Source organism: Rhamphochromis longiceps, linkage group LG6, assembly GCF_057381845.1.
Source record: "Rhamphochromis longiceps isolate RC_006_pf linkage group LG6, R_longiceps_female_GT1.1, whole genome shotgun sequence".
NCBI lineage: Eukaryota > Metazoa > Chordata > Actinopteri > Cichliformes > Cichlidae > Rhamphochromis > Rhamphochromis longiceps.
Window position 1 is genome coordinate 32,504,724 of NC_140562.1, and position 22,102 is coordinate 32,526,825.

Consider the following 22,102-nt stretch of genomic DNA (forward strand, 5'->3'; position numbering starts at 1 on the left):
ATGGGGTGAGAGAAAGAAAGTGAAAAAAAGACAGGTCAATAAAATAGAAACGATGAGTAATAACAAAGCTTTTAAGTCTTGACACTGTACTTGGAAAAAAAAGTTCCAAGACGTGTGCTTAGAGGCTCAACCCTTAAGAAGAGTGATATGAAATTGAATGAACTCACAAGTTAAAATAACCCTGCGCTCCAGAGATTTCCTAAAAATTATTACAGTTACTAAAAACTAAGCCAAAAAGAAGAAACACAAAACCATAACCTTCCATTTTACATGTACTTCTCTCTGAACCTGTCACAGAGTTTTAGATGTACACTTTGTAATGAGGCTGATTAGTGCATCACATTTAAAAGTAACTTCTGTCCCTGTGTGTGTGCGTGCGCGTGTGTAGAATCAGCACCGCTGAGGCCAGTCTAGTCGTGGTTTAAGGAACAGAGGAAGTCCCCGCGATGTGCTTCACCACTGTCTGAGGCTTAGACAGCTCTTACAGTAAACACAATATTCAAATGCACAATCTCACATTCACTAACACACACGTAATTACAGTCTAGCAGCTGTTTTGCTATTATGCTGCATCGCAGTGGCATGGAGGGGATTTTCCTGCTCAACACATCAAAACATATAGGTTTGGTATAAAAGCCAAAACAAGGATGTTGGTAAAATGATAAGATATTCTTATGACCAGAATCCAGTAGCACATTGGCACACCGTTTGCTTCCCAGTAAATATTAACGTGTGGTTCACTGCGCATGTTTGTTAAAATCTCACTCTAATACTTTAACACCATTTGATGGCAAATTTTTTGAACGAATAGATCATTTTCTTTGCCACAAAGCATCAATTAAGCTCCAGTTTTTTAACATAAAGAAGAGTTAATTATACAGCATATTTGCCAGGGTGTTGATATTGACACAAAATGATTAGGATCATTAAATTTTCGGTTCTTTAGTTCCTGCTTTTTGTGTGCTGGGGTAAAAAGAAACCATACTTTTTTTATGTTTTCTTTCTACACAGTGTGGTTTACATTAAACAGGTCTCTTGATGCGGAGGTATGCTGTGCAAAGCACCACCTCAAGGCAACAGATTTAGAAGAGAGAAAAAAAAAGCTAAATTGCTGACAAGACTATGAAAGAGTGTCGCAAGATAAGAGAAGTTGAAAAAGTCATTTCCTGACTCACAAAAACATACTGACATAACACTTCAAACAATCTCGAATTTAGCAACAGTGAGGCACTGTCTGATGGTAGTCTGTCTGATGAAAGTTGAGTAAACTTTGCAGGACGGTTTATGACTTGAAATGCTGATATGACACATCTCTAAAGTGTGAATTAACCAAGGCTTCCTGTTTTCAATAGATGATTCCTGGGACAGATGGGATGTGAAAACAAGTGCAGGCCCCTAAAGTTCTCACTGAAAATCCTTGAATTTTTTCCAAAATCTATCTTCATCAATTATTTCTTATTGCTCAAAAGAAAATTGTCTTTATGTTGCTATGCTAACTTCTTTCCCGTAACTCTTCATCTCTTTCATGAATTCAAAACAAACGATGATGATAACATGGAAAAAATACAGAAACTTAAAATGTAAAGAGCACAGAGGATCAATAAGGATTCAGCCCTTGTTTTTGTCACAAATTTTTATTAACAATTTATAAAATCAATAAAATTCTTAACTTGTTGGAGATGACTGACTCGGCATTGTGATCGTCCAATCACATTCTGTGTAAACACAGCCTCAAAAGACGATCTTCAGCTGAACTTTAACACACAGTGTGAAAATGTTGTGTTTTGAACAGTTTTTTTTTTTCTGTTCTCATCTGTACGAAAAGCACTTTGGCTCAATGTACTGATCATTACAGATAAAAATGAGATACAAACTTTATTGTCAAAACCCAAGTTTAAAGGGTAATTCTACAAAAAAGAAAAGTATTTAAGGAGAAACACTGTTAAATATGCACAGTTTATCACTGTGTTAGGAAACCCTCCCAGAAACCTTTATTTTTGCTCGAATTCTTTGGTTTATTTACGCACTGAGCATCTGACATCATTCTCAATAAGTCACACAGATGCTAGCACGCGCATAACACATGAAGTTAATCTAGTGGTCTGAGGCGCCTTCGTCATGTTTTTATGAAAAAATAAAAAAGGTTACTGGCCTAAATTTGGGACAATACTCTGTGTGTGTCTCTCTCATCCACATACACATTTATGGAAAGAAAAATACAAGGATATTAGCCACAGCAGCAGCAAAATTAGCACTTTTTTATTAAACTATAGGCAGGTAAATTTGATGTAGAGGTAATGCCTGTGTCAAGCGATCTATATTGAGGAGAGTTGGGTTGACAACTACTACCAATATATTATTGATCTGGATGTCAACAAATGCCAGAAGGAATCAACGCTAATGCCATCTATGTGTTCAACACTTTACACATCCTAATTGAACAAGATTTGATTTGTTCCCAGTGATAAAGACGGCTGAATTACATAAGGCTGTACAACACAACATGTACAGAATTTAACGTCTCTTGGGGAAAGGCAGAGGGAGCAGCAAGCAAACCCAATACTCCCAACTAAAGTAATGTGAAGACTTGTACTGAAAAGCCTGGAAATAAGAGGCCAAGCATGAAAAGACAACCTGCCAAAACAAGACCTGCATACTGCAGAGTTCATAAACTTTCAACACTTACTAGATTTATTTTTTTTTGTGTCCTCAAATATCTTCTGTGCAGGACACCAAGGTGAATTATAGTGTGTAAATTGTAGTCTAAAAAAGCAAATAATTATTTTAGTGTATTTACAATAACAAGGCCCCTGTCAGGACCAGTGTCATGCTGAAAAAGACTCCACCTCCTAAAGCTAGAGGCTGAGGTTGGGGGTGTGGTGAGCTGGCGATCTGCCAAGCCCACACTCCCATTTGCTTTCTGTGGCATGTTAGCCATTTCCTGAACCAGAGGAAGAGGCCAGGGGTCACGGGTGGGGAATACACCCTCTCTGAGACGGTGGGGAAACAGAGAGGGGAGGAGAATTATGTAAACGGAGGGAACCTGAGGTCATTGTTGACAGAGCAAAAATATTCGAATTGTCCATCTGTAGAGAAATGAGAAACCCTCACACATGCATGTTCACCGAAAGTGTATTTACTTTAACATTTGCATTAATTTAAGGCTGTGTGCACGATTAATATTTCTATTATTATAAATTACTGTTATTCATTACATAAAAAGTAACTCGCACACTTCGATGCTGTTGAAAAGAAGCAAACATAGAGACAACTGTCAGAATCGAAGAAGCTGTGACGGCAAAAAACGAGGATGAACTAAACCAATTGCTAGACAGTGAGCCAACATACCAATTGTGATACATATTTTCACCCTGTAACTTGACACTGTCTTTCTTTTGGACTTCATGTGTGCATCTATTTCTTCATGACTCATTCTTCAGGCCCCTTATTTCCTCTCATTTTCTTCAGTTACCACAGTTTCATCTCTTCATCTCTCACCAGTGCATAGGCATAATCAAAAGTGGGGTTTACTGTGATCAGTTCTTGAAATGGCCTGTCAACACAATCCTCGGTAGAGATTAACATTCAGAGTGCACAGCCCCAGTGAAATCAATATCTGAGACCACAGAAAAGATGATGAACACATTATTTTATACTTGATCTGAAACCGTAACAAACAGAAGGTGTTTTTAAACATTGGGGACAGAAAGAAAACGAAAGGAGCCCGCCCTTGTTGAAGGAGCAGGTTTCAAGATTTAAGTTGCATAGTGTTACAAAGGCTGATGATATGTGGCTAATCCTAAAAGAGATTAAAATAAAGTAGAGCTTTAAATGTGTGCGATCCACATTTAGTTGAGACAAAGCTAGCTTGCCAAAAAAAGTCTTCAGATTCACACAGAAGACCTTTCTGGAGTTATTTCCACAAATGCTCCGGAAGTAGACATAACCTGTTACTTTAGAGCACCATATCAATACAAGTTGGCTCCCTCCACATAAAATGTAATGAAAATACCTTTTGTGAGGCCTGTGGTATGGAACGCCTGAAATGTTACGCTACAGGTTTTGTTTTTATGTAATTGATCAGGTTGGTTTGTTTTTTTAACAGGGGAAAGATACAAATCAATCTACCTTCCTTCCACACAAAGACATGTGAGTGAGCAAAATCAGTACACTACATTCCTTCCTTCTATGTTTCTTTTGACCATTTTGAATTTGATTGATAGTAAACGCACACTTTTACAGCATTTGTTTCTTAATTAGCCACAAAGAGTAAGCAGCAATCTGGCACACGGCTTCTCCTGTTGACTTACAGATCATAATGTTGATTCCATTTTGGGTCCAGCGTATTTCTCACAGTATCTGTAGAGTGGCATTGTCCTGAACCATCCACCACCACTTTGGCAAAGGGATCTGGCAACCCTGTAAAAGTGGACAAACATTTTGTTTAACCTTTGTACAAACCCTGTGGGTACACCAATCATGGAGGCACTAGAGGTGACACAGTTTTTAACCCTTATTTTTGTCACTCCTTTGAGACTGCAGTGACAAGTTTATCTGGTTGTCCTCATTTACAGACAGTCAGGTTGGCAGCTACACCACTACTTTGTGAGAGTTCCTCTTAAAATTACATGTTGATTTTCTCTGCATCCCCCCCCTGCTTTTTAACTGTAATAATAATCTGCTGTAGTCCATAAACATTACATTTTTCCCCATATGATGATAATATCCCTGCAGTGTCTGACTAAAACTAAACTCAGGTTCATGTGAAGGTCATGAAACCAGCAGAGACAGGAGGATGGATACATGTGTTGCTGTGTAAGCTTGTGGGTAAATATATGGACACTATAAAGAAAGTTATTAGTCTAATCAAGCGTCTTGTTTTGTACGTTTTGGTTAGCTTCCTATTTCATGCTATAACTGATAATACACCTATTAAACAGGTATTTGATAAGATAAAATACTAACTTTAACGCTCTTTATCTTATGTTTAAGATGAAGGATTTTTTAAAAAGTAAGAAAGTACAATTAAAATCTTCTCACGGGCTACTGTATTTTGTGAAACATTTACACAACACATGGAACATATGAAGCAATATGCAGAAAAACTTTACGACAAGTCTGTTCACAGTATCTCACTCATTTGGAAATCTGATAAGAGATTCTTCATGGTGTATTTATCTTAGGGTCCCTGTCTAGGTCTGTGCATGCATGTGTATGTTTTTTTAAACTGCCGAGGTATGAAACTCTGAGCGCAGACACTTTACACAAGATAAACCTGTTTAGTCACTCAGTGGTGTCTTGGAATTTCCTTTGTTGTGGTTGTGCATTTGTGTATATACATAAGAGCATTTTTTTTTTTTTTTTTTAAAGACAAAAATGAAGTACAAGCTGCTTTTGGCAGTTCAGTGCTTTCAGAGAAACCATAATTTCCAACTGAAGTAAAAACAGTGCATTTCTTGGCTGTATACTTTGGCAGCGTTTCTGCAGTGCAGTGTACTGCAAGCCCAGTGGCCGGCTGAGTCTGAGTCAACGCCAGGCCTGGCCAAAGCACTGGGCAATTTATTTTTAAATATATTTTTAAGTTGTTTTTCCCCTTTTTTTAAATAAATATAAGCTGAGCTGTTAGAGCTAATGTAAGGTATGTTTTAATCCTACTTTTACATTGCAAATTTTTAACTATAACAGCTGGAAACCAAAAAGGTTTTAAAACAATTTTTTTGTAGTCGTTTACTTGATGATTTTGGATTTAAATTCAATAATTAAGGTATGTAAACCTTTGAGGGTAGTTAACCAATGAGTTTACGTTTTAATTAAAACAAACAAACAAACAAGCTAAGTATAAACTTCGTCCTTGCATGCTCTTAAACTAAACTGTAAATGTAACCACTAAATCTAGTACTATTATTATTTACAGTATTTCATGGGTTTGACTAAAATAGCGATATCCATCCTGTCCAATTAAAGTCTTTTAGTTTGGTTTTTATGTGCCAGTGAGCCACATTCCTATTACCAGAATTTGGGTTAGCATTGGGTCCTAGTGTGTACCAGGGCTCCTGTTGTGTTTAATAGACAGATGGCTCCTAAGGGACTTCTTTTACAGTTTTCCCAGTTTTACTTCAAAATGCTGCAAGCCACCACTGCTGACAAAGCATTCTAATGTACAAGAGAGGAAACAGGACAGGAATAGCATCTTATAAATAAAAATAGTTTTTACTTACGAAAGAAGTCTTTCTTTGCCAGGTTCTTTGCACACAGAACTGGGGAAAAAAAAGAAACAGATATTGTTTTCTTTTACTTTTTTTTTTTTGCCAACAAACGCAAAAAAAACAAAACAAAAAACAAAGTGATTCAGATATATTTGCCACAATAATTTTGAAACAGCATTCCAACAATATTCGGTATCATTTAAAAAATTCTTTCCTTATTTTTTTATATTTAGCCATATTTAAAGAAATAATGGCCACAAATATGTTTCATATATGTCAAAAAGCTATTATAAAAAACACAATATACATAATGTATAAATGCTTGACATCTTAAATAATAACTTTCTCTCTCTAATTTTAGTAGATTTTCATTAATTATTTTTTAAGTTTCTAAGGCTGAATAGGTACTACTCTCTTTTGGCCTACATCTTGGTTTGTCCATTTTCACAGTCCCTCACAGGCTGAGACACTTGTTAAGAGTTTCTCACTGTAAAATATTGAACAGACAAGCTCTTTTTCTTGTAGCAAGCAAGTCTATGGGGGTTTGCAACACGAACTGCATACACTAGCTTTCAAAAGAAACAAGAGGGATACTAAAAGTATGTCCATGCTTGGCTATGGTTATACCCTTTAAGATGTTTTTTTAATTCTTAATTTTCCTACTCCTAAATATTTTGTACTACATGCTATAGAATATAAGTGAAATTAAGCTCTGTCTGGAACTGGCTGGACAATCTTATGATGCTTACAGAGTAAGACAAAATAGGCCAAGCATAGAAGGAAAAGAGGGGGGAAAAAGAAGAAAAAAAACGAGCGGTGGCAGAGAAAACTTGCACAATGAATGTTTAGAAAAAAACAACAGTGAAAAGGTGAAAGATGCAAAAGGAAGTTAATAAGCACCCTTCACTGCCAGCAGACAGACCAAGATCCCTATCACAAAAAGGCACTAAAGAAACACACACTATTCAGTCTCTCTGCTTTTAGCCATCCATGTATTTTAATATTCACTGCTTTCTATTCATGGTCCTGGGCAAGCCCTGCCAATACATTACTAATACAGGTACAGGTAACTTCTCTCTTTCCAAATAGCTTCACTGAGTTTTAGTCTTTGAGCAAGAAAGCAAACACCACAGTTAATCTAGAACAACTTAAACAGGAGGTAGTGCAAATCTGCTGAGCCCAAGGCAGCTCAATGAGCTGTAAAGGTATAACATCTGCTTACAAACACAAGTCTCATCTTTTGCTGCATATAAGCTTTCCTTGTCTCGAAATAAAAAGAAGAAACCCAAAAAACAGAATTGATTGTAAGCCATGCCCCCTTTCTGTTTTCTTAGCCTCAACTGAGAACTTTAATTTCTGATGAGTCCAAAAGGTAAGTTTCCGGTAGAGGAGCTGTTGTGTAATGCTTAACCGGCACCTACTTGCAGCAGAAAACAGGACGATAGCTATACTATACACAGCGTAGGTTAAAAGCTGCCATTGATCAGACGTTTCAAGCTTCAAAGTTGTATTGTCATATGCACAATAAAGAAACATGTTTCCCCGTGCAAAGAAATTCTCTTTGCCCTCCACAACAAATGCCAAACAAAAACACACACATATAAAAGCTATAGTATAAACAATAACTAAGACATACAAAAACTATTCTGGAAACTCCATATTAGAAATATAGTACAGACTATGAAAAAAAATATATAACTATACAAATGCAGCAATAGACTATATACCTAGGCACTATGGATAAAGGCATTATAAAGCAATTATAAAGCAATACTACCAACTCAGACTGCCTACTGCATACATCATTTACTATTTGATTCAGTACAGCAAATAAACAGTTTCTTATGCATTTGTCAAACTAGAAGTTTTCAAACGCATTAAGACAAGCCAAAACAGTGGGCATCTATTGTGTACATGGATTATATAACAGATTGCGTGTGTGTGTGAGAAACTGCCACTAATGAGCACTACTTCCGATAAAGATATGAGGCCGACTTGAGAAACAAACCTAGCATTACAGCCATTGCATGTGGAGACTTTGACAGTGACCAAAATGATACAGTCAATCAAATCAGAATCACAGCACAGGAACAGACAATCTCAACACAAACCAAACTGCGTTGACTGGATGAACACTAACCATCCACTTGTCAGGGGAAAATACACAGCCAAAGCCAACAGGTGCAGGCCAAATCAGAAGCAGCCAAAATAACCTCGCATGGGACAAAATGGACACGGTTATGTTGGCCAACAAGTGAAAAACAAGAGGTCTGAAATCTTGGCAGGACATATGTGAATAGATGCTACAACTGAAAGACTAAATACTGCAACAACAAAAAACAAAAACCCTCCAGAATGATCAGGATAGGCATGAAACCCATGCTTCAGGGTATTTGTAGAACTCTATAATGCAGATGTATTTCAAGGTGTTAGCAGTACAAACTTGGTCAGAAAGCTCATTTGCTCTTCTGCTTTGAAATTCTTGCCTGCTAAATATAATCAACATAGTCAATCCAAAATGAGTAACTGAGTAAAAGCTTTGATCATTCTGTCCACAAAAACAAACAAACAAAAAAAAGTCTTTAGTTTGTTCCTGATTATAGGGCACAATTTGCTGTGGTTATTCACAACAACTGAAGCTTTTAATAATAAATATTTAAAAGTAAAGTCATAGGCATCACCTCTATCCCATTTATTTGCTCTTATGTAGGTTTTATCAATTGTATCTCTATATATCTCTATCTCTATCCATCTATAGATATATATCTATATATCTAGATCTATATCTCTATATCTCTATCTATAGATATCTATAGATATATAGTTGTTATATTCTATATAACACATATTCTGAAGTGAATTCATAAGTGAATTTCAAATATATCATTACGCAAACTGGAGACAGGTTGTCATTTAGAGGTCAGGAGCCAGGCTGGTAACCTCAACAAAATCTGGAGTGTAGACCCGACAGCAGTGTGCGCTCACCAGTGCTGAAGAGGCAGCACAGATTAGTAGCTAGCAGGTTAAATTGGGTGCACTTGGCTCTTAAGTTACCAAACTGTGTTAGTGAAAATTAAGGGATTAATCTGCACACTGCTCCACTGTCTCAGCCATAATTACGACAGGGCGAAAATCCTCTTTCTTGTTATCAATGGCCTCTCACTAACTGTGCTGCCAGGCACATCAGAATAAAGCTACTGATAGTGCTTAATATGTTCAAGGGGGTGTAACTTGCACAACAAATCAATAATCAGTGAAATAAGACAAACACAAGATCTAAGAGGGATAGAAATAATTACTGCAGGTAACTATGTTACTGGTGATTTTCTAAATTTGTGCTGTAAGATCATGGGAGGGAACAAGACAATATTAAAAGTGACATTTCATGAAACAAATAGTTCTGGACTGTAACCCATATGGACATGTGAGTTTGTACTAAGTGCTTTTTAGAGAAAAGATCTTCATTATTGATGAGCTAATGAACTTCTCACCCTTCAAATCAGGGAGAAAGCATCCTCCTCCAATTAGCTTCTTAAGGAGAACTGAGATCCAAAAAATACATAACTGGTACCAGAATACCAGAATACATAAAATAAAATTGTGACTTAACTGGCACCAAACATGACTTTAGGTACATTTTGTATTCATCATAATGCTCTTAGAAAACATGAATTTGGCACAATCTTAATATGGACTAAATACAATATAACAAAAATTAATTTTCAATAACGCTGTCTCACATAAACGGGACTTTGTACAACTAAAAGAAAAGATTAAAAAAAAAAAAAAAAAAACACACACACACACACACACACACACACACACACACACACACACCAAAGAAGCTCCTATTTGAGCTTTTATTACTACTACCCCAGATCAGATTTCTATATCAATTTACAGCCTTCCCATAAGGATTTAGAAAATATGCCGAAATATTTTTATAACCTTATCTACACATATGCACACTCTTCCACTGTGAACTACAATCACCAATGAGTCAAATCTCACACTGTGCCCTCTAGGGATCCGACAGTGTTAAATAGCTGCCACGTGAGCAGGCAAGCCATGGCTGGCAGGAGACCAGACTCATTCAGATCCTAACACAGAAAGCTAGGTCAACTAGGAAACAGTAAACCACCAAGAAGCCCTGGGGTGAGGCTGTCCTTTGTGTTGTCTATGGGTCATCATCCCAACCATAAAACCTAATTTTAAAAGCAAGGGGAAAGATAATAAGTCTGACTGAATACTTGCGCAGTCACAAATGACAACCACTAACTGTCATTTTCTCTCTATTGTTTAATGAAAGAATTTCAGAATTCCTGGTATTTTAGATGTATGATTTTCAGCACATCTCCTGTTTTAATAATTCTGTTTAGCTGCTGATGTTATACCAAGATTTTTCACAATTCACTTAACCTTAAATACAGGTTACAGTTGTAGACATTCTTGGTAGGTAATCTTAAGACTGGAAATACTAACAGTACATACTAAAACAATAAATAATAATCCCTATAGCTATTTTGATTGCTCTCTTTTCCTAGTCTTGCAATAACATGAAGTTTTGATGATTAACTTACATCAAAAATCAGTTCAGTTAAAAACCTCAAGAGATTTGCATCTATTTTCACACTTCTCACTGCAGTGTTTGAATAATCAACTTTAAACATGGATAGCCAATATTCCACAGTATTTTTGTTAAAAATCATAGTCACATGCTGTGCTTGAAAAAATACTTTTAATAATACAGATTCTTGGGGAAAAGATAAATAAATAAATAGCTTCCTCCTAACATAGTCCTCTGACCACCCAATATTGCTCTCATCTTAAACAAAGCTGTGGTAGCAGTTAAAAGTTCAAAATGGGGTCAACTCTACTCCATTGTTTATTCAAAATGATTTAAAGGAGCAGCTGCTGTTTTGGGATAATTTGCAAGTGGATCACCACATTACACAGGCTAAAATAAGCCAGTGAAACAGCTACCCCAAACCAAACTTACCCATCTAAGCAATTAACATAGAAGGATAATGTTTTTACCACTGTCTGGTAGATAAGGGATGTGGAGACACACAGTGCCCTTTCACTAATCCAGACAATATGTCTGTACATTTCAGAGGTCAACGGTACCACTTCCCCAGGGGAAATGGAAGTATACCATTTAAAGCCCATGAAAACCTTCCAAACCTACATTTGAATGTGTTAAAACGAGGACACAGGCTATAAACAACTAACAATTAAATGGCTTTTAATTAGAGCAGGGCGATGTGACCAAAAATATTCATCACGATATACATTTGAAAATTGGCGATAACGATATAACTGACGATATAATTCACACTAGACAAGACACTTTACAACTCCACAACTTTATTAGTGCGAAACAAACCAAAACAAAACAAAACAAAAAAACATCAATGTATTTTCACTTAAACAAGCAGCTGGTTTTTTTTTTTTTATGTGCATTAAAGTTATATAAAAATTTAACAGTGCAAATGCAAATTCGTTGCTGGCAGTTTAACCAAAAGGCATTTCCAGTGGAAATATCCTCAGCATAACCACGTATAATATCCACAAAACTTAAGAGGTTATACACACACACACACACACACACACACACACAAAACACGGTAATATTATGTTGAAGCACAGTACGAATCACTCCGCGAGGCTCCTGCCTACGAAAGCCGTAATGCTTATTCCGCCATGTGCGTATAAAAACAAAGGCACTGCGCATGCGCGTTTTACCCGTATTCTATTGCAGTATTTCATTTTCTTATTGTTGCCCAACATCATACCGGTATTACCGTGAACGGTATGATATGGCCCAGCCATACTTTTAATTACTTTTCCTTACAATGCAATTTTTGTCCAATCATCTCAGGTTAAGTCAGGATTCCATCTTCTCAGATTATAAAATGATTTCATATGGTGATACTTTCATTTGCTACAACAGAGGAAATTTTTAAAATATTTTCAATTATAATATAATAATGTGTACAAATTACATCTTACAACTGAAAAAAAAAATGTATTGCTCTTCATTGCCACCCATGCAATTTCCATGAATTCACATTTGGTTATAATTATACCGTGAATTAAAAAAAAGAAAAGGTAACAAAATATTATGAGTGTCTTTGATCACAAAGGGAGGCATTTAGACAGGCGGCACTTTTGTAACATCTCCACCTGTCAGAATAAAAGTGTCAAGCTAAAGGTTGGTATTAGTTCTGGTCATAAGGTGAAAGATCATAAACAGACACATGCGGGGGGCGCCGGGTGATTCTGACTTTTTTTCTCAAGGGACCCTGCACAAGAAGTCATCAACAGTTGTTAAATGCCCTGCATTTGTTCGGAAAAGGGGTGAGGGGTGGGATGTGGGATCGGACTCCAAATCCTTTGAGTGTCCCGTGAGCCTAACGGTCAGAATAGATCGCAAGTTAATCAGTTTAATTCCGGTCGAGTACTTCTGTTGCAAAGGACCAGAGTAAAATCTCAAAAATATTAATAAAGAGAACCTTGACATGATACAAGCCTGGCAACTGCACCACAAACTAAATGTAATTGCTTGATCTGTCAATCAATGAATAAATGTTAATACATTGACCAAACTGCCTGCAGACCCTGACAACGTAAAGATGAATGGAAAAAAATATATATTTATAAAAAGGGATGACAAGAAAAAGGGCATGAGCTGCATTAGAGTTCACAAATGTTTGTGATTTGCAATCACCAGTTCACTGCACAACTACCAGCATGCCTCTAGCCTACTGCATTCTCAGATAGAGCAGAGCTGGGTTGCGCTGTCCGAGTAACCCCAGTAGATGACTGTGTGATTGCGCACAGCTAACACTACAGCCAAATGCAGCCATTTTGTGGTCCATTTGCTCAATTAATTATCCAGCAGCAATCCAAGGACAGTACAGTCAACAAATGCTGCATCAGCACGACCCTGCTGTTGAACATGCAGGGAACACTCTTTTGAAGAGCCTTTTTCTGTATCATGTTCATTGTTTCAAGTTCAGTTTAGTGCATATTTGCCTTAAGTTGTGATGATTAAACTAATGTGCAAGTTTACTGCTGTGCTGGTATTTAATTTAGATAGCATTAAGCCCATTGAGCTTCAGAGTTACCAAATATTAGCATAGTAAACTGTGTGGCGCAAAAGAAAATGTTCAACACTGTTGACTTTGAAAAGAAGCCCGGTGAAAGCTCAGGTCTCGCTAAAACTCATGCAGGGCCGGGTGAGAAAAGGCTTCTGTTATGCAAGCACTTTAAATATTTTTAAGCAGAATCCCAGTTTTCTGCCAAAAAAGGCATTCTCACAAACAAATAAACAAACTGAAAAAAGAAAAAAAAAAAAGGTTCAATGACCCAACAGGCAATGACTCACTAGAAAGCACAAAGTGGAATATAATCCGTTGGGGCTGGATTAAACACAACACAGCCAGAATAAGGAGGAGGTCAAATGCAATTCACAAGCTGAGTCATATTTAACAGCTTATGCCAGGGTGTCAGGTTGATTGATTGATTGATTGATTGGTAATTTATTTCAACATGTGAACAATATACAAGTACATTTAGAAAAGAAATGAGAGAAAAAAAATATACTATACAAATTACATACAAAAAAACATTCTGATTAATTTACATGTTGAAAGGGAGTGGGAAGAAGTATACACTTATTTAATCCCACCCCTGTCCCATAAATTATCAGTGAATATTTAGTCAGCTTCCTTACTGATATAATTTGTAATAAAAATAGTGAACAGATTTCTGATATACTATATACTATAATATCACATCATGAATTTTTTGTTTGTTTGTTTTTAAATAGAGACATTCACTTAATTTAAATATTTTCCTTTTCTTTATAGATCGAGAAGATCATAGGTTTGACTATTAACTAGGATATTTTAAACCTCATTGCATTAGCAACATAAAGCTAACAAAGAATTCCTGTCAAATATGCAGGGTACAAACAAAGACAAAAAAAAAAAAAAAAAAAAAAAAAAAAAAAAACATGGTGAAAGTCATAATCAGCATTTTTTTAGTTACTACCTGTAATGTAAATAGTTGGAAACATTATTTGCTAACTTAAACTGTGGTTAGTGAGGGCACAAACCCTAATCTTGGCTGAACTAAGCATGGAGACAGTTAGGGCTTTTTAAGGAGGGGCAAAACAGCACAGCAATTTAAAAAATGATAAAGAAATATAAATGGGTGTGGTTGTACCAAGAGCTGTATCATTTTAGTCCGATGAGCTTGTTTTCACAATTGCTGGAAATTAAATGGAGGACACTCACCCAGCTCTAAATGATGATAAAAGTGAATCATTTCTATAGGATTTCTATAGACACAACTACTTCAATAATGCACTGGCTTGCATAGTCATTCAAGTATGCATCTATAGCAACAATGTAAGTGACTTCAGGGACAGAAAGTTGCACAAAAACATATCAGATTTGGAAGATTAACAATATAGAGGGGAAAAAATGAATACTTTTCTACTTTACCAAGTCTTGTCTGCCAAGTAATGAAATGTGTTTATGGCCCATAGCCAGAATTTTATTACTCTCGCCTCTGAACACATTTCACCTGCTGCCTGCCAATGTGGGTTGAGAATAAAGCTTCAAGCTGCTAAACTAAGCTGCTTGAGACCATGTTAACATCCCCTTTTTCAATTTGGAAAAACAAACAAACAAAAACACAACAACAACAGAAACATAATAAAAGTCTGGCCAATGAAGGACTGTATTTACAAAAAAAAGTTCAACATTATTCCACACCAAGGTACACCAAGCCATACTACCAGTTTGCAGAGTTTATGAACACTGGGATTAAATGTCTCTAACATCTAAGCAAACTTACATCTAAAATGACCAAAGTCTACAAGACTGCCATTGCTAGGAGTGACTCTGTTAAGACAAAGTAATTAAGGAACCTGCATATTTTAATGAAAATATTTAGTGCCAAGAGCTGTATAGATATTTTTTCCTACCTCTGTAATATACCCGGTTGCATCGTGGTAGCCTTTGTGATAATGATAATAAGAGGGAAGGCCTTCAACTTCCCCCACAGATTTGGCTCTATTATGACTCTTACAACTCCCTTATGCAGTCTCATTCACAGTATTGTTTAAAAGTTAAACCAAACATTTCCACTTCCCTTCCTCGCTTACTTGCTCACTGCAATACACTGCAATACAAGGAATAGAGCTCATGAGGGGAAGACGTCAGCACAAGTTGTCTATATGCAAGTTTATCTTACACTCTCCAAAAAATAAATATACATAAAAATTAAATAATGATGATGTGGTATGAATAAGCATTTATGGGTCTCCAAAACCTAATCTACACTTCCTCTATAAAACCATTACTCGATTTCTCAGCCTCCTACACTGAGCCTTCCTTGAGCCCAGTAAATGCGCAGGATGCCAATTGTGTCACTCAGTTGAGAGGCCAGTAGACTACAGCTGACACTCCCCCTCCTCTCTGCTCCCTGAGGAGATGCCAACAATTTGCAGGCAGGAATTTAGAGTGAATGTAGTCACTACATAGAGAGGGGTGAGAAGGTAAAGGCAAAATGTTCATCTGGAGGCAGGAATTTACGGTGGAATGAGAAGGGAGGAAGAAATGTCAGGAAGGGAGGAGAAAGGTATATCTACAGTCACAAATCTGTGGAATGCAGATATTAGAGGGGGAGAAATGGAGAGAAATACAGCAAAAGAGAGGGAGGGAAGGGGGGTAAAATAACTAGGGAATGACAGTGATGGTATTCCAGAAACAGTGGAAACACTGAGGGAGGAGTAGCAGGGATGACAGTGAGAGATAAGAAAAAGTAGGGCAGGACTTTGTCTGGAAATCTATTGAGTGCATGCCATAAATAAAAAATGAAAAGTTCATTTCATCAAGTTCAATTGTTTCCACATTTATCTTTTCATTATGAACCATCAATAAATCTGGCATGTGTTTGATTACCATCGAATTTAATGATAACTGGCATAAAGCTTAAAAATGGTCAAATGTATTAAAAAAAGATCTCTATTTATATACTTTTATCCATAGTTACATGGAAAGTTGATTGAGCAATCCTCCTTATAATAAAATTCCCCAAATAATACCAGAAAAACTACTGAAAGAGTTTGGGTTTTTCCATATCACCTAATAAAATACAAAGATTATTCTAAATTAGTATTTTGGATGCAGGGAAGCTGGCAAATAAGAACTAAATTGAGAGTTTTTTAATCTTGTGAAATCACTGATGAAAGATGTGGAGTCAGTAAAGAATCTAGGTCCAGATAATAAGAATTAAGGAATTAAGGAAAAGGAAATGAGCTGTGAGTCAAGCAAGACCATCTAAAGCCTGAGTCACAAAGTAAATGGAATAATCATACAGGAAGAATAACGCTTGAATCGGATACATTGAAGTATAATATACCAGAGGAAAGTTATTCACATGTGACTTATTAGGTACACTTGTGACTGGGAAATAGCTTACTTCGGTCTGATACTTCGCCTAGTGGAAAGCTGGTCCAGGATCTTTATGAGGACAGACCACAATGGATGTGATCCAAGTAAATAGTGGTTCAAGAATGTAAGGTCATTTTTGTCAATATCTAAGATTAGAAGGCTACTGTGATTCAGATGTCAAACTATGTAAGGTTTGGGCTGGAAGAGTGATTTGTTTCATGTATAAGAAACTAAGGAAGAGACAAAGGAAGACGGCCATTAGACATAGAAAAACATTGCTGCTTATTGTGCTTTCAGTTCACCCAAAAAGGCAATTTGCTCCTGAAGCTGCTTACCTGTGTGTAGATAGTCAAAAAGTTCAAATGACTGTTTTGTCATGGCTATAGTTTTAAACTACTTTTATATAATAATTTTCAGTACAAATGTATAATTCTATATGTATAATGTGTTTATTTACTATTCAGTACATGTAAAATTGTGTGCAGAACATGCTTGTCCATGTCTTAACAGCTTTATCTTAAAAGGCAACTATGGCTTCAATCTAAGTGCCAACTGGTTATTTGAAGGGATGAAAACTATAACTAGTATGCAGTGTAGGTCTATGCACAAAGTAACACGAAAACAATAGTTACGTGGATTTATTCCCATATGGATGGATTAATTTATTAACAGTCTCTGCGTGGACTATTAGCATCTATAAACAACACAAAGAGAGATGACAGGTGGAAAATGATGATGTTCATGACTGTGACGTGGAAAAAAAGCATTCTGAGGATGGGATGGGGAGGTGGAGATCTAGGAGAGTACCAACAGAGAAAAGAGCGATAAAAGAGGAGATGAGATGGAGCAGTGAAGGGAAAAGGACAAGCTAGTCACTACATGAGAGCCTACATTTTCATCACAATACAAAAAGCTAGATAGTCATATATTATTTAAGAACAAGGGCCAAAATACCACACGAGTTTGACTTCTTATAGAAAACTGCTGATAAAGTGATGCCATATCTTGCCCTTTGGATAACATGTAATGCTTAACAAATTTAATAGACCAACACCTAAAGTAAGGTTTAAGCTGTTTCTTTTAATGTGGCACTCCTTCCCTACGTATTCCCCAAAATATAAAACCGCTCTTCAAATAGTATATTTCAAAAGTGTCTGTGTGTGCTTGAAAGACACAAAAAAAAAAAAAAAAAAAAAAAAAAAGCACAAAAGTAACTGATCTACTGAGACCATTTGATACCCCTACTTGGACCTAGACCACTAAAGCACAGTGTGAGAGCAGGCCAGCCAGGTAGGGGGCACAATCAGTGGAAAATAGGTGTGTTCACACTTACAGGTACAAGGCAGCCGTATCTAGTGTGAACACACCCTATGTCTTTATTCATCTTGCAGCTCTATTCTAGTTGACAGGACATTGAGAAAGGATTGTAATAGCTGACAGAAGTGTGAGACTAAATGGTGAGAGATAGGCAACTAGTGTGAAGACAGAGGTAGGCGAGAAAGAGCAGTGACAGAAGTGTTGCAGTAAAAGTTATTTCCTGTCACTCTTCTCGTAGAGAAGCATTACATGAATGTGTGTGATATTTACCAACTAATTCTTGGTATCATTACTTTTCCGGTTCCATTTTGAAATGTTGGCCTGGACATCTGCTGGCTACACTTGACGCTTGGAAAAAGCTGTCTACTGCGCAGATGGTTAAGTCAGCATAGAAGCCAATTAGCTTCCATACTGATTACTGTAAAGATGCCATCGTTTTCAAAAAGGCTCTGGGTTCGCTGTCCACACTGCCACGCGAAAACAGCGTTTTCAAATGTATCCACCTTTTACCGAAAACGCCGTCTCAGTGTGGATGGAAGGCCAAAACAAAGAGAAAAAGATGCGTCTTCAAACGAAAACGTATTAGTGTGGCATGGCCACAAAGACAGACAACCATTTGCACTTTACTCTTTGACCTTTGCACCTAGAACTGTTATTTTGATTATGTTCAGAGTTTGAGCTACATGATCCTAATCTCCACCACTGCATAACTCACATCCTCCAAAACTGTATCTCAACCACAGTTACACTGAAAACACAGATAGAGAGCATGGAGTGAGTGTGGTGAGTGTGTGTGGTGGGGGGGTAACTTGAGTGGCAGTGGTCGTGCTTGTGTGTTTATACAGTATACGCTGAGTGGTCTAGCAGACACTCAAGCAAACAGAAATGGGCAGTCTGACAGCTGAAACAGTAGCAGGAGAACATTGGAGGGGAAGAAAAAGTGGTCCCTGAAGTCTTGCCTTCCTTCCTGACAATAATAACATTTGTGGATGTTGCACATTGCCCTCGTTTTTACTTTCATGAGAAGAGAAAAAAAAATTTTTTTTTTAATATATATATATATATATATATATATATATATATATATATATATATATATATATATATATATATATATATATATATGATTTGACATAATGTTCTCCGTTGGCCTTATATTTACACCATCAACTGAATCTAATTTCACTTTCTCTGTGTTAAAGGGATTAAAAATAGAGAACATTACATTCTAGGGGTCCCTGGAATCCCCTCAGAGTCCCCCCAACACCCCCTCAGAGTCCCCAAACACACTTTGACAAGCATTAAGTACTGTGCTGTGTTGAGGAACTGGCACAGGAAGTGTGCGTTTACACGTGCGTTTTTGTGTGTGTAGGTGCATGCGTGCACAACACATGCATAAAACAGATAAAGAAAAAAAAAAAAAAAAAAAAAGTACACCAAACTGGAGCCACACCGGCAGAGCCGTCTGACAGCTGTCTGGACTAGATCCGGGGGTGAGTGAAGGAGAGGAAGGAAGAGAGAGAAATGACAGAGAGATGAGGGACATCCTGTTCAAAAACGAAGTAATAAGACAAAAAGAAATAAAAAAAAAAAAAATTCAGTATAGAAACTTGCAATGAGTGTTGCAATGGGGAGTTCAAAGCTGCAAGCTGTATCTTTTAAGCAGAAACGCAGTATGTTTGGTTTTACATTCCCATTTGAACTGACTTTAACATAAAAGTAAACTGAAAATATTTGGGTTTAGACTGTTGGGTCGAAAGGGAAAAAGGAAACTGCAAGTTTTTGATGTTAGAGCCAAAGAAATAATCATTGAAAAATTAACAAACAATAAAAGGTATCTGCCAGTTGCAACCCTAGAGGATTTATATAGTTTAGGCAGTGACAGGAAGACAAAACCAGGAGTATTTTAATTGCAATGCAATCGCTGCTGAAAAATCATTTGTAAACTAAATACCTGCCTTTAGACATGCTCAAATTTAACTTTTGAAAAGCTATAATCGTCCCACCCAACACACAAACACTTTGTACACTGATGTTGGCTTGGGACTACATATACATTGTCATACACATTGTACATCATACTGGAGAATGGTTAATTTTGTATTAGTCTACACATATTTTAATAAAATATGCATGGAGTAATACCTTTAAGCATTTAGGATTTTTTCCTAAGAATTTAGTAAGGGCTGTCAGAAATGCTATTCTGCAGCCATATGAAAAGTAAAAGGTGATATTTCTCCTCCACATTCAGCAGGAAAATCCTCTTGAAGCACTTGGAAAGTTTAATGTGTTTTGCATATTGAAGCCCACCTCTTCTCCCGTCAGAGGTTGTTATGCAATACTGAGGTGTTCAGTCTTTCCATTTTCCTGCTCGCTCTATACTGAAGTACTAAAGTAATTTGAAAAGCAGATTAAACTAGACTGACTGAAACAACGGAACAAGTTTTACAAAGCTATTAAGAGAGGCAAATTCACAGACTATAGTGTAACGTAGTATAGGTGTCACTAATAAAGTGTAATAAATGTGTCAACAAGCATACGTGATAAAATGCAGGTCATGAGTGGGGAACAGTAACGCTGAGTTATGGGAATGGCAGCAACCTGTGGGATTTCATTACTTAGACTCCTTATATATGCCAAATGCTTCCTAAAACACAGTGCTGTGTTAAGATACAAACAGACCACCAGAAAATGTTAAAGCCAGGTTTAATTTGTCATTTTTAACAGTAATGACTCAAAACAAATCACCGTAGCCTGATCTGATATCAAGTATCATTAATCTTAAGTTAAAGAGAGCTGACATCTCTCCAGAGCAATGCTCCTTTACGTCTTCTTTGGTGTTCCTATTAGATTTATGTCCTAAATCTAAAAGGAAAATCCACAAGTCAACTAAAAACAACCTTATCAATGAAAGAGGATATAATTTTACATAGCAGAAACCTGAGGGTTAGTTATCCCAAAACATGAAATCCGAGCACCAACAAAAACTGTGATCACCTCAGTGCGAAGCAACTTTTTTCCTTCTCACTCACATTATGTAATTACATCCCCAAGAGTCAGTGTCTGTAATGCTGAAATTCAAAACAACCAAGTGTTATATTTTTTTAAGCTGACCAGGAAAAAGTAAAAGTGCGGCTTTTCATTTATCCTCACTTATAGGGCTGTGCGATATGACCAAAATCTCATATCCCGATATAAGACATCTATCGTCCTGATAGGATATAAATCACAAAAATTTTACCAACCTGGTGTTTGCGAGGAAAGACAATTAGAGGAAAGGAGTTTTACAGTACGCCTGACCTTAAAGATATAGGAGCTGAAATGACAGATGATTAACTTCAAAGCTCCAAAAATCCCCAGTACAAGCTAATTATGCATTACTTTATGCTGTGAATCTTAAAACTACTCAAAAAGAGTCAAAGAATAATGATATGGAGTTATGAGCATAACAGGTACACTTGAATAAAAACCATGTCACTAGAGTTCCACATGTCATATAACATTCAGTAGTAAAACAGCAGAGCTGAAAAAATGTTAGTCTTTCAGCTCAAGATAGCCTTATCTGATATCATTCAACAGAGAGAGGAAAAACAAAACAAAACAAAAAAAGAAAAAAAAAAAAATCAGACTGCAGATACCATTCTTTGCCATGAAAAAAAAAAAAACAAATTATCTCACAAATGCAGACTAAATGAGGATTTAGGAATTTTACAATCCTCACCTTCTGGAGCTTAAAAGTAAATCTCTGGTGGAAAAAAAAACCCTTTGATGAAATAAAACAACATGTTTTGTAATTTCCAGCAAAAGTTTTTGCTCATTTTAGCTTTGAGCTGAATAATTGGTTTATATTGAAAGGGAAACCAGTACATTAATATTTGATGTTTGGATTATCACAAATATTTCCGATCTGAAAAATGACGTCTTCTGATAACAGAAATGATAAATACAGCTGGAGCAGCTGGATCTTGGAGTAGATATAAACATTTCCATATGATGATGAGGGCCATGTAAACGGGTGTATAGAACCTGTGTAGTGTGTGGTCAATTGAAGTATATACTAGTAATGCAGACTAAACAGAGCTGGAGGAAGTTTGGGTACAGATCTCGGTG

General features: G+C 36.6%; 1 protein-coding gene across 2 annotated transcripts in view; it reads right to left on the bottom strand.

The window, feature by feature from the left end:
* The window catches only part of LOC146668379 (E3 ubiquitin-protein ligase SMURF2-like), a 59,848-nt gene that overhangs the window by 26,613 nt on the left and 11,133 nt on the right, over positions 1–22,102 (bottom strand). For both annotated transcript variants that reach the window (XM_085410282.1, XM_085410281.1), the window contains exons 2-3: positions 6,219–6,257; positions 4,311–4,419 (exon numbers count right to left, since the gene is read on the bottom strand). In XM_085410282.1, the coding sequence (XP_085266408.1) occupies positions 4,311–4,419; positions 6,219–6,257 (148 nt within the window). The remainder of the gene's footprint in view (positions 1–4,310; positions 4,420–6,218; positions 6,258–22,102) is intronic.